This window comes from Sturnira hondurensis, unplaced genomic scaffold (assembly GCF_014824575.4).
Source record: "Sturnira hondurensis isolate 20B ecotype Veracruz unplaced genomic scaffold, ASM1482457v3 Scaffold0008948, whole genome shotgun sequence".
In the NCBI taxonomy this organism is placed as follows: domain Eukaryota; kingdom Metazoa; phylum Chordata; class Mammalia; order Chiroptera; family Phyllostomidae; genus Sturnira; species Sturnira hondurensis.
Window position 1 is genome coordinate 3,275,677 of NW_028081579.1, and position 13,014 is coordinate 3,288,690.

The window sequence follows — 13,014 nt, forward strand, 5'->3', positions numbered from 1 at the left end:
CGTTCAGCCTTGCAGATACCCTTCATACTGCATCAGGGTGTGTCCCCAGTGCCTAGCACAGTGCCCTTGCACACACAAGGTTCTCAGAATTATTTGGCAGTCCATTATGTGCTGATTAATTAGTTGCTTTCTCACATATTCACAATATTTCAATCCTGTATTTTCAGTTCCAGCATTTTCTGTGCTATACTTCATAAAATTTTTACCAATTTTCTTCTGCCCTTAGTCATTTCTTTTATGATGCTCAAACTGATGCAGTAAGTGCAGAATAAATCACTGCCAGTTCAGTTTATCTTGAAAATCAGCTGACATAATGGTATGTACAGTAACCCAAATGAACATTAATGCATATATTCAACAAATTCTTATTGAGCTTACTGAGTGCCAGCCTCTGTGTAAAGTGATGGGGATGCAAAGGGGACTGAGGCAGGTGGAGTCTCTGTCCTCACGGAGCTTTCCGACAAGAAAACAGTTGCAGTGACATGTAATAACCCAAGGTCACAGTGCTGTAGGAGCCCATCACAGGGCTCTTATTAACAGTTAGAGTTAACTTAAGAGACACATGGCAGAAAACTAAAATAGCAGTAGTTTAAAGGAAATAGACATTTTTCTCCAACATGACCATCTGGAGGTAGACCAGAACACCACTAAGTCAGGGGCTACTTCTACCTTGTTGCTCTGCTGTGTATGGTCTCTGTGCNTGACATGTAATAACCCAAGGTCACAGTGCTGTAGGAGCCCATCACAGGGCTCTTATTAACAGTTAGAGTTAACTTAAGAGACACATGGCAGAAAACTAAAATAGCAGTAGTTTAAAGGAAATAGACATTTTTCTCCAACATGACCATCTGGAGGTAGACCAGAACACCACTAAGTCAGGGGCTACTTCTACCTTGTTGCTGTGCTGTGTGTGGTCTCTGTGCCCAAAGTCACCTCATTGTCTACATGCTGCTCTAACCCTAGGTCCACATTCTACCAGCAGGAAGGAGGAAAAAGGAGGGGAGCCAGCCTCCCTACCTTTCCAAGACTTCCTAGAAGTTGCTTAAACCACTTTAGTTTACATTCTGTTGACCAGACTTGGTCACATGGTAGTGCCTAGCAATAAAGGAGGCTGGGAAGTGCAATATTTATTCTACGCAGAGAGAAAGAAATGGGAGTGAGTACTAGGGGGCAACTAACAGTCTCTGCCCTGTTACTTCTGGGAAAATGGTTACCCAAATTGAGAACTCAAGGAAAGAAGGGTACTCGGAAGTGTATGTGTGTGTGCACTCATAGAAGGATAATATTCCAGAGAAAAGGAAAAGCGCAGGGAACCAAACCCTGAGAAGAAACTGTTCTTTCGCCAGTCAGGGCTGCTCATCGCACAATTGTGTTGGTACTTTTCTTCGGAAAAGAGCTGTGGTTCAGGTTATAATAGAGGAAGGGGATGGAATTGGTGTTTGGTGCGTATTTGTGCCTAACAGGCCAGGAGACCTTCTCAGAAGGGATAGAGGCTGGGGGTGGGGTGGCGGGAGTTTGTGACGGAGAGGTGTTAATCCTTCCCTGAAACATTTGTTCAGGTGAAGGCATGCACTTGAGCCCATTCAAGAAAGGAGAATTCAGGGACTCTCCCAAGGTTTAGGTTCTCAGGCTAGCCCATGCTTTCCTGTGTCCATGATAGGGTAGCATTACCAGTTTCATCTGAATCTTACTGAAATGGTATGAGCCTATATGACTAAAAATATGTACAATACGATAAATTCACAATAGCAGTCTGCTTTGGGCTGTCTTAATTTGCATAAGCCTTATTATTCTTTGTCTTATTTTTTTAACTTTAATAGCAATTCTTGCTTGCTTGTTATCTTGATAAATAAGCAATTGCCTCAAATGAAAATAACAATTCTCTGGGAAAAGAGAAATTATTAACATCCTACTACCAGAAATGCACATTAGCACAAAGGAAACAAGAACAACTTTGCAAATAAACAAATTGGTACATATTAATGTGAACAGATTCTCCAAGTTCTGCTGTTAGTTTTTTTTTTTTTGTATTCTTACAGGTAATTTATTTTTCAAAGTAGAATTGATTCATTCTACAAATATTTGGGCTAAAAATAAAACATAAAATGCACCAGCATATGAAATATTATTCATTTGACATACTTTCATTGTGCCCACATTGTTCTAAAGTAATGATCTATATTGTATATTCATCAATTTTAATAAAAATGAAGGTTAATGTGGCCATAAAATTATGATCATAGATAACACATATAATTTATTCTACTCTTTTGTTTCTACAATTTTAAAATTTGTACTTTATAACTTTATTTTTTTGGATCTTCTCTCCATCTGCTCTTTGCCTTTTTCTTTTGACGTTGGATCATTGGTTCTTTTGGTAAGCTTTTTAAAAGATATACCAACTAGTGCTGTTCAGTGTTTATTATTTTGCTTCTTTTCTATTGCCAAGTCAATGGGAGAAGCTGTGTGCACTTCCTTTGATAAACTGATTGTCAGTGTCGTATTCCTTTATGCTCCTGAGATGCAAGGAAGTGCCCTTAGTAGGCGTCTACTTACTGCAGTGCTTGGTGGGAATGTTCTTCTGTCAGTCTGAGTTTCCAGGGTAAATCTTTACTTATGGGATTAGGACTTTATCTTTTTTAAGCTAATATAACAAAACACAAATTAGAATTATAACATTCAAGAACGAACACACAGACATAGAATACTATTGTAGAGTTCCAAGGTATTAAAGACCATTTAACCTTTCCCTTTACAGAAAAGGAACTGATGCCTCCAGGGGTAAATGACCATTTCCTGAAGGCACAAGGACACCTCTGGTCACCTGAGTCTTAACTTACTTCCAGGTGCAAGGTGGATGTGAAATTTCAAGTGAAAGGAAGTGTATTAAGACCTTACTGTTTGCAATCTTGACTAACAGGGCCTCTTCATTACTCAAAAACAGTGGCTCAAAGGCTTGCTATTCTGCCCTGTAATTCTCTTGCCTTTTATCTCTGCTCCTTTCTCAAGTCTCCAGGCCATGTCTCTGATTGAGTTAGTGACCTTGTTACAAATGACTAAGGAGCACTCCTGCTGGAATGAAATCAATCGATAGTGAGTTTGGTAGTTTTAACCAAAATAAGACAGTCATTTTTGGCCAATATATATGACTTTGTAAACTATAGCAGGCTTACTCAGGAAGAACCTCCTAAGCTTCTTTGGAAGCAAAGCCAACCTATTTGGAAGGTATAAGCCCTCTGAGCTTTCTGGACCAGTAGAGGAATAAAAGACATTTGTGCCTAAAATATGATGAGGAAGAAGAACTAAATTACAGAGAAGCTCAAGTTGAATTAGTTTGCAAATGGAGAGAGGCGGATGATCAGTTCCTAAGAAACTACCCACAGACCTACAGCCCAAATCGAGGTGTAGCTAAACACGGCTCACCTCCTGTACAACCACATCAAAATCACAACTGAGCTATAGAACAACCATCACTTAGAACCATCAGAAATTGAATTGAATGGAAGTCTGACAACTATGGAATTAAAGAAGCCACATCCATCCAGACTGGTAGGAGGGGTACAGACATGAAGACATGGAATGGGCTACCCCACATCCACATGTGGTGGATAATAATTCAGGAGGGATATCTTGGGAGTGAGGAGTCCCAACTGCACACCAGGCCCTCCCAACCCAGGGTTTCAGTGCCAGGAATATAAGTCCCCAAAATTTCTGGCTGCAAAAATCAATGGGGATTGAGTTTGTGGAAGAAACTTCCAGAGTCCCAAGTAGTTCCTCTTAAAGAGCCCTCACACAAACTTACTCAGACTCACTCCCTCTGAGCTCCAGTACCGGGTAGTAGCTTGAAAGGCACCAGTGGCATATGAGGAGCTGAAGTGTCTGGCATCAAGGCAAGAGCTGAGGGAAAGCTTTCTCTGAGACAGAAAGGTAGGGAGAGGCCATTACTACTTTTCTGAGCCTTTCCCCCACAGAGCTACAGAGCCACAGAGCCACAGAATCAGCACATGGGTGCCATATCTGAGACTTCATCAACAAGGCTGACATCATTTGCCCTTACCTGGAGATCCCCTGAGGCTCCATCCCACCTAATTTATAGGCCACTCAAGCAGTTAAGAGTGGCTTTTCCATGTGAATGACTGGTCTTGGCTCGTGCTTCAAAACTTCCTAAATCCTCTCAAACAAGCAACAGCTGACCTTAGTGAGCCGTCAGCTCATATACCTCCTGCTAAGTGGCTCCAGGTCAGGCACTAGCAGCAGCCAGCCTAGGTGAACAGCTTAGCTTTCCCTGGGAACCTCCAATTACAACACAAGTGGCAGCCATCTCCGGTTGCTTTATAGCTCAAGCTGGATGGCCCTGGGCAGAAACCAGATGGGGGCTGACCTTGGCCTGCACCAACTGGGAAACCCCAGAGGCTGCTCACCCATGGACAGCTATAGACCATGTCAAAGCACCACCATCATGCCCCTGAACAGCTGGTCTTCCACAGAGGGTAGAGGTTAGTGGTCAGTGGTCATAGGCAGTCCTTACAGCAAACTGGCCTGGATATATCCCTTCTATTGACCTTCCAAAAACAATCAAGGCTCAACTATAAGAAAAGGGTGTACTCAACCCACACAAAAGGCACACCTGAAGTATCTAAAATGGGTGATAGGGGAGGCTGTGCCACTGGACCCTACAAGACACCTACAACATTAGGTCGTGATACCAAGACAGGGAGTCATACCAGCTTTACCTACTACAGAGAAACAAACATAGAGAGGCTGCCAAAATGATGAGATAAATATGGCCCAAATGAAGAACAGATAAAAACTCCAGAAAAAGACCTATACAAAAGGGAGATGAGCAATGTATCAATGCAAAGTTCAAAACACTGGTTATAAGGATGCTCAAGGAACTTAGTGAGTATATTAACAGCATGAAAAAGATCCAGTCAGAAACAAAATATTCAAAATTGAAATAAAGGAAAATGTACAGGGAAACAATAGTAGAGTGCATGAAGCATAGAATCAAATCAGTAATTTGGAACATAAGGAAGCAAAAAACAAGCAATCAGAACAACAAGAAGGGAAAATAGGCTAAAATATCAAGGATAGTGTAAGGAGCCTCTGGAACAATTTAAGCATTCCAATATTCACATCATAGGGGTGTGAGAAAAAGAAGAGAAAGAGCAAGAAATTGGAAATCTATTTGAAAAAAATAATGAAAGGAAACTTCCCTAATTTGGTGAAGGAAATAGACATGCAAGTCCAGGAAGTACAGAGAGTCCCAAACAAGATGGATACAGAGACCCACTCCAAGACACATCATAATTAAAATGCCAAAGGTTAAAAGCAAGAAGAGAATCTTAAAAGCACCAAGAGAAAAAGTTACCTCAGGGGAGTTCCCATAAGACTGTCAGCTGATTTATCAAAAGGAGCTTTGTAAGCTATAAGCGAATGGCAAGAAATATTCAAAGTCAAGAAAAGCAGGGACCTACAGCAAGGTTGCTCTACCCAGATCATTATCATTTAGAATGAAGGGCAGATAAATAGCTCCCCAGACAAGAAAAAACTAAAGGAGTTTATCATCAACAAAACATTATTATATGAAATGTTAAAGGGAAATATTTAAGAAAAAGAAGATCAAATCTGTGAACAATAAAATGGCAAAAAATACATATCTATCAACAATTGAATCTAAAGAACAAACTAAACAAACCAGAAGGACTGGGACAGAATCGTGCAGAGCAGTTCGATGGTTGTCAGATGGGAGGGTATGTGGGGGAATGGGTGAACAAATGAGGGGATTAACCAGTACAAATTGGAGACCTCCAGTCAAGATGGAGGCATAGGTACATATGTGTTGGCTCAATGCACAAATATAGCAAAAAACAAAGCTACACTATGAAACAAATATCACACAGAATTGTCAGAAAATTGAGTTGTGTGGAAGTCTGAAAACCAAGGATTTAAAGAAGCCACATTCATCCATACAAGTAGGAAGGGTGGTGGTACAAAGAGTCACGGAGAGATGTGGAGATGTGGAGTGGTGCAGAAAGGCACAGAGGTGGAAATGGGAAGTCTTGCATCCATGTGTGATGGGCAAAAAATGGGAAGGACACCTCAGGAATGAGGGATCCCAGCCCCAGGTCAAATCATCCAGTCCGGGGTCCCAGTGCCAGCAAGATAAATCCCCATAACTTCTGGCTGTAAAAACCAGTAGAGGTTGGGGCAATGGGAAAAACTGCATCCTTTTAAAGAGTGTGTGGCATACTTAGGACTTATGCAGAGTCACACCCTCTGGGATTCAGCAGCAGGGCAACATCTGGAAGGGCACCAGTGGCATATGGAGAGAAAGTGAAGTGTGACTGGAGAGATAGCTTCCTCCTGGGTAGAACTCCAGAGGCCAGGAAGCGGCAATGTCCCCTCTGTGAATCTGCCCCCACACAGCAACAGAGTGGTGACATGGGTTGCCCTGCCTTGGTGATTACCTAAGGCTCCATTCCATGCAACTTAACAGATGCACTAAGACAGAGAGTCAAAGCAGATCTACCTAATACACAGAAACAAAACCAGGGAGGCTGCCAAAATGAGGAGACAAAGAAATATGGCCCAAGTGGAAAAGAGAACAACATTCCAGAAAAAGAACTAAACAAAATGGAGATAAGCAACCTATCAGATGCACAGTTCAAAACTATGGTTATCAGGATACTCCAGGAACTCATTGGGTATTTCAATGCCATTAAAAAGACCCAGGCAGAAATGAAGGTTGCCTTAAGTAAAATAAAGAAAAATCTACATGGAACCAACAGTGGAGAGGATGAAGCTGAGAATCAAAGCAACAGTTTGGAACACCAGGAAGGAAAAAGCATTCAATCAGAACAGCAGGAAGAAAAAAAGAACTAAAAAAAAAAATTAAGGATTGGCTTAAGAACCTCTGGGATATCTTTAAACATACCCAAATCTGAATCATAGGGGTGCCACAAGTAGAAGAGGCAGAGCCTGAAACTGAAAACTTGTTTGAAAAAATACTGGAAGAAAACTTCCCTAAGTTGGTGAAGGAAGTAGATATACAAGTCCAGAAAGCACAGAGTCCTAAACAAGATGGACCCAAAGAGGACCACACCAGGACACATCATAATTAGAATGCCAAAGGTTAAAGATAAAGAGAGAATCATAAAAGCAGCAAGAGAAAGCAGAGTTACCTACAAAGGAGTTCCCATAAGACTGTCAGCTGATTTCTTAAAAGAAATGCTGCACCTTAGAGGGACTAGCAAGAAATATTCAAAGTGATGAAAAGCAAGGACTTACAGCCTAGATTACTCCATCCAGAAAAGCTATTTAGAATTGAAGGGCAGATAAAACTTCCCAGACAAGGTAAAACTGAAGGAGTTCACCATCACCAAGTCATTATTATATGAAATGCTAAAGGGAATTATATAAGGAAAAGAAGATCAAAGTGATGAACATTAAAATCGCAATAAATTCACAACTATCAATAATTGAATCCAAATAATAAACTAAGCAAACAAGCAGAACAGGAACAGAATCATAGATATGGAGATCATTTAGAGAGTTATCAGTTGGCAAAGGGGGAAAATGGAGGGAAAGGTGAAGGGATTGAGAATCACCAATTGGTAGGTACAAAATAGACGGAGGGATGTAAAGAACAGTATAGGGAGTGGAGAAGCCCAAGAAGTTATATGCATGACCCACGGACATGAACAATGGTGTGCGGATTTCCTGAGGATGTGGGGTGTGCTGAGTGGAGAGGGGCAAAGCGGGGGGAACGGGGACAACTGTAATAGCATCATCAAGATAAATAAGAATAAATTATCTTAATTTAAACTAAGATATAATTTAAAAGGGGAAAAAAGAGAAACTACCCACAAATGTTGCTGGATAGCTTTAGGATGAATCAGTTAACACTATCAACTTTAGTTTTCTGTCTTCAAGTAGATGATGATAATACTGACCTTGACCAGTAGGTGTACATATCAAGGATAATATGGTAAATGACCACCACTGCGTAGGGACTGCAGGTGAGGTAACTGTTATGATGATTACTACTCTTCTTATCTACTCAGACGATAGGAAGGGGCTTTGCAATGAATTTGCAAGAAGTGGTATAAACCCTACCTCACTGAACCGTGGTTTATAGATCATGGGCTATATGAGATTAGGACTACTTCCTAGCTATGAGATTTTAGAAAAGTTTATTTAACCTCGTGTGCCTCAATTATTTTAGCTGTAAAATGTGGATAATGTTACCTTTTATCACAAAGCGCTCTAGGGGGGATGAAATGAGATAACTAAGTACTCCTTAGAACAATGTCTGGCATACACTAAACACTTACGATGTGTTCTCTATTTTCAAGTGTTACCTTTATTTCGTGAACACTGAAACTGAGGTTCATGATTTGCCATGTGTGTAGGTGGCGTAGGGGATGCTGAGAGATCCTCTCTCCCTTCTTTTTTTCCTTGTTTTCTTTCATCCCTTTCTCTCTCATATATCTACTCATGGACTGGATTAATATACAATAATTCCTGCCTAGTTGATTGAAATTTAGGACATCTGATTCCTTTTCTCTTTCTTTTCCCTACAGCACTACCTTCCTGCTTCTGCCAGGACACCAGTAAGTGCTCACTCACATACCTTGCTTCCACTGCAATGAAATCATATTGCACTTTTGTCTTTTGCCGCTCTCCTACAACCATTAGCTTTCATGCCCAAAGTTCCAAGTTTTTTATTTGAATCTCTATACTTGAGAAATCAATAGGGTTAAGGAAATAAGAAACAGTGCTTACATAAGTGTTTATTAGACTTTTCTTTATCATCTTTCAGGTCTTGTAGAAATTTGCCTGATGCACCCCCTCGATGTGGTGAAAACCAGGTAAGGTTCTGCATGAACAAGTTTTATTGACTTTGGCTGATACTCACATTAAGGTCTGTCAGAACACTAAATGCTAGAACTTGTCCCAAGCCGGTAGCTTCTCCCAATAATGGCATTTATATTTACTTCTTAAAGAAAATACGATTTGACAGATAAAATGTGAACAGTGAAAAGCATTTCTGGATTGAGGTCATCTCAAAGTATATAATATTTTACTGCCTTCACATGCAATCATGAGGTATGACTTGTGGCTAAACTGGCTCAGTGAGGTAAATTTATCAAAATGATGTAAAAACTAAACTTTGCCCAGTGAATTATTACAGCAGACTTTCATTTGGCATTGCACATAACAGATTGCTATTTAATAGTTAGCATTTTGGTGTGAGACTCCAAAATTTCAAGTAAACTTCTCAAATGGTGCTTAACAAATTTATTCTTATAACTGTTTGCCCATGCAAAATGCCATATTTCCAGGCAAAATGCATTTGCTACTCAAGGCAGATACAAATAAGGGCAACATATTAAATCTATTTATCAAAAGAAAAATTCTTATGATTTTTAATGTGATCTGGAGCATTTTAAAAAGTTAACCATGGGGCTGAATTGCGGAACTCTCTTTTTTTCAAATTAGAAGCTCTGAGAATGTAGTGCAAGTTTTTGTTTGTTTGCATTGTGCAAAACCCAAGCACACTACACCCAGGCTGTAGTGTAATGGCAAAAAAGTGCCATGGAACAAGAGGGTCGAAGAAACCCTTACTGCCACAGTTAGGAAACACAGTCGTCCCCCTTAGCCATGATGTCACTGAGGTTTTAGTTACTGGCAATCAACTGCAGTCTGAAAATATTAAATAGAAAATTCCATAAATAAACAACTTACAAACTTTAAATTGTGCACCTTTTTGAGTAACATGATGAAATCTCACACTGTCCCACTTTATTCTGCCCAGGATGTGTTATTCTTTTTCCAGCATATCCACACTGTATATGCAGTACAATAAGGTATTTAGAGAGAGAAACCAAATTCACATAACTTTTAATAAAGTATTTTCTTATAATTGTTCTATGTTATTGTTAGTTATTGTTGTTAATCTCTTACTATGCCTAATTTATAAATTAAACTTTATCATAGGTAAGTATGGATAGGAATAAACATAGTATCTATAGTGATTGGTACTATCCATGGTCTCAGGCATTCACTGAAGGTCTTAGAATGGATTCCCCACAAATAAGGGGGACTACTATACTTAATGAGCTGGGCTGGTCAGTGAATGGACACACTGCTAATTTACCTAAAGAGGCCACAGAATCTTAGACTGGCTGCTGAAAGCAGGGAAGGTGACTATGGTGTGCATATATTACATTTCTTTTCTTTTTTTACTTTTAATTTTTATTGCATTTTCCATTATCATTTAGTCCCCTTATATCCCCCTCCACTCCCCACAATCACCACAATGTTGTCCAAAGCCCTGAGTCTTTTTTTCTTTTTTGTTCAATCCCTTCACCCCCTCACCTCCACCATCCCTCACCCAGCTGCCATCCTGTGCTCTGTGAGTCTGCCTCTATTTTGCTCGTTAGTTCAGTTCGTTCATTAGAATCCACATATGAGTGAAATCATATAGTATTTGTCTGACTGGCTTATTTCCCTTAACATAATATTCTCCATATCCATTCATACTGTAGAAGTATAAAAGTTTCTACTATTTTACAGTCAAGTAGTACTCCATTGTGTAAATGTCCCATAGTTGTTTTATCCACCTCTCTTCTGATGAACACTTGGGCTGCTTCCATGTCTTGGTGATTGTAAAGAACACTGCAATGATATAGGGGTGCTTATGTTCTTTCAAATTAGTGTTTTGGGTTCCTTCATTATAGTCCCAGAAGTGGGATCACTGAGTCAAAAGGCAGAACATTTTTAATTTTTTGAGGTATCTCCATACTGCTTTCCACAGTGGCTGCACTGATCTGCATTCCCACCAAAGTGCATGAGGGTTCCTCTTTCTTCACATCTTTGCTACCACGTGGTATTTGTTGATTTATTGATCATAGCCATTCTGACAGATGTGAGATATCTCATTGTGGTTTTAATTTGCCTGATGATTAGTGACGTTGAGCATCTTTTCATATGTCTATTGCCCATCTGTATGTTCTCTTTGGAGAAGTGTCACTTCAGGTCCTCTGCCCTTTTTTTAATTGGATTGTTAGGGGTTTTTTGGTGTTGAGTTTTGTAAATTCTTTATACATTTTGTATATTAACCCCTTATCAGATATATTGGTGAATATGTTCTCTCATTCTGTGGGTTGCCTTTTTGTTTTGTTGATAATTTCCTTTGCTGTGCAAAATCTTTTGTTTGATATAGTTCCATTTATTCAACTTTTTTTTCTCTTGCCTGGGAGATATACCTGATAAAATATTGCTATGATCTATGTCTGAGATTTTGCTGCCTATGTTTTCTTCTAGAATTTTTATGGTTTCAGTTCTAACATTTAAGTCATTAATCCATTAGAATTTTTTCTTGTGTGTGGTGTAAGAAGTGGTCTAGTTTCATTTTTCTTCAGGTATCTGGCCAGTTTTCTCAACATCATTTATTGAATAAACTATCTTTAGCCCATTGTACATGATTGCTTCTTCTGTCAAATATTAATTGACTACAAAAGTGTGGGTTTATTTCTGGGCTTTCTATTCTGTTCCAATGAATCTAAGTGTCTGTTTCTATGCCAGTACCATGTATTTGGATTACTATGGCCTTGTAGTATAGTTTGATATTAGGTAGCATTATTCCTCCAACTTTGTTCTTCTTTCTCAGGATTGCTATTGCTATGCAGGACCTCTTGTGGTTCCATATAAATTTTTGAAATATTTGTTCTAGTTCTGTAAAATATGTCATTGGAATCCTGATAGGAATTTTACTGACTCTATAAATTGCTTTGGATAGAATGGACATTTTAATTATGTTAATTCTTCCTATCCATGAACATGGCATATGCTTCCACTTATTTGTATCTTCTTCAATTTCTTTCTTCAGTGTCTTATAATTTTCCGAGTACAGGTCTTTTACATCCTTGGTTAGGTTTATTCCTAGATATTTTATTCTTTTTGAAGAAATTGTAAGTGGGATTGTTTTCTTAATTTCCCTTTTTGTTAGTTCATTATTGGCATATAAAAATGCATCTAGCCTGGCTGGTGTGGCTCAGTGGATTGAGTGCGGGCCTGCGAACCACACGATCGCGGTTCGATTCCCAGTCAGGGCACATGCCTAGGTTGCAGGCCAGTTCCCCACGGGGGACTCACGAGAGGCAACCATACATTGATATTTCTCTCCTTCTCTCCTTCCCTTCCCCTCTGAAGATAAATAAATAAAATATTTTAAAAAAATAAAAAATGCATCTAGTTTCTGTATTAATTTTGTATCCTGCTCCTTTGCTGAATTTATTCATGTTTTTAATAGAGGTAGAGAGGATGAGACTATGACCTCGCTCTTATCTCAGGCTCTATAACAAATACCATAGACTGGGTGGCTTAATCAACAGACATTTGTTTCTCACAGTTCCGGAAGCTGGGAAACTCAAATCAAGGTGCCAGTCATTGTGATTTTTGGTTTGGGCTGTCTTCCTGACTTGTGGACAGTCACCTTGCCTTAGCCTCACAGGGGAGAGAAAGGGGCTCTGATTTCTTTTTCTTGTAAGGGCACTAATCTCTTCGTGGGGGCTCCACTCTCATGACCTCATATAAGCCTGATTACATCCCCAAAGTTCCACCTTTAAATACCTTCATATTGGGGGTTAAGCCTTCAAAATATGAATTTGGGAGTTTTCACGCTTTCAACCAAAGCAACCTCAAGTCACTAGACTAAAACAAAGAAAGAACAAAACCACAAATTATATTTAAATATAAGATGTATGCACTCCCTGGACTATCTTTTTATAGGGTTCAGAAACAAAAAGCAAAATTCACTGGAATTTCCTTCTTAGATTGCATATTAACCTTCTTTGAAAAGCCATAATATTTTTGCTAGTCTCACTGAGGAATAAAAGTGTAACTTACAGGCAATTGCCTAAATTTGTGAAGTGTTAGAATGAGCACAGAAGAGAAACAAGAATGATTTAAACAAGACATTTAAATTATGGTTATTCAGTCACTCAA

The 13,014-nt window shown here is 39.3% G+C and overlaps 1 protein-coding gene across 4 annotated transcripts in view; it reads left to right on the forward strand.

Annotated features, from left to right (window-relative positions):
- The window catches only part of SLC25A21 (solute carrier family 25 member 21), a 496,567-nt gene that overhangs the window by 281,444 nt on the left and 202,109 nt on the right, over positions 1-13,014 (forward strand). For all 4 annotated transcript variants that reach the window (XM_037056431.1, XM_037056434.1, XM_037056433.1 and 1 more), the window contains exon 2: positions 8,825-8,873. In XM_037056431.1, coding sequence (XP_036912326.1) covers positions 8,825-8,873 — 49 coding nt within the window. The remainder of the gene's footprint in view (positions 1-8,824; positions 8,874-13,014) is intronic.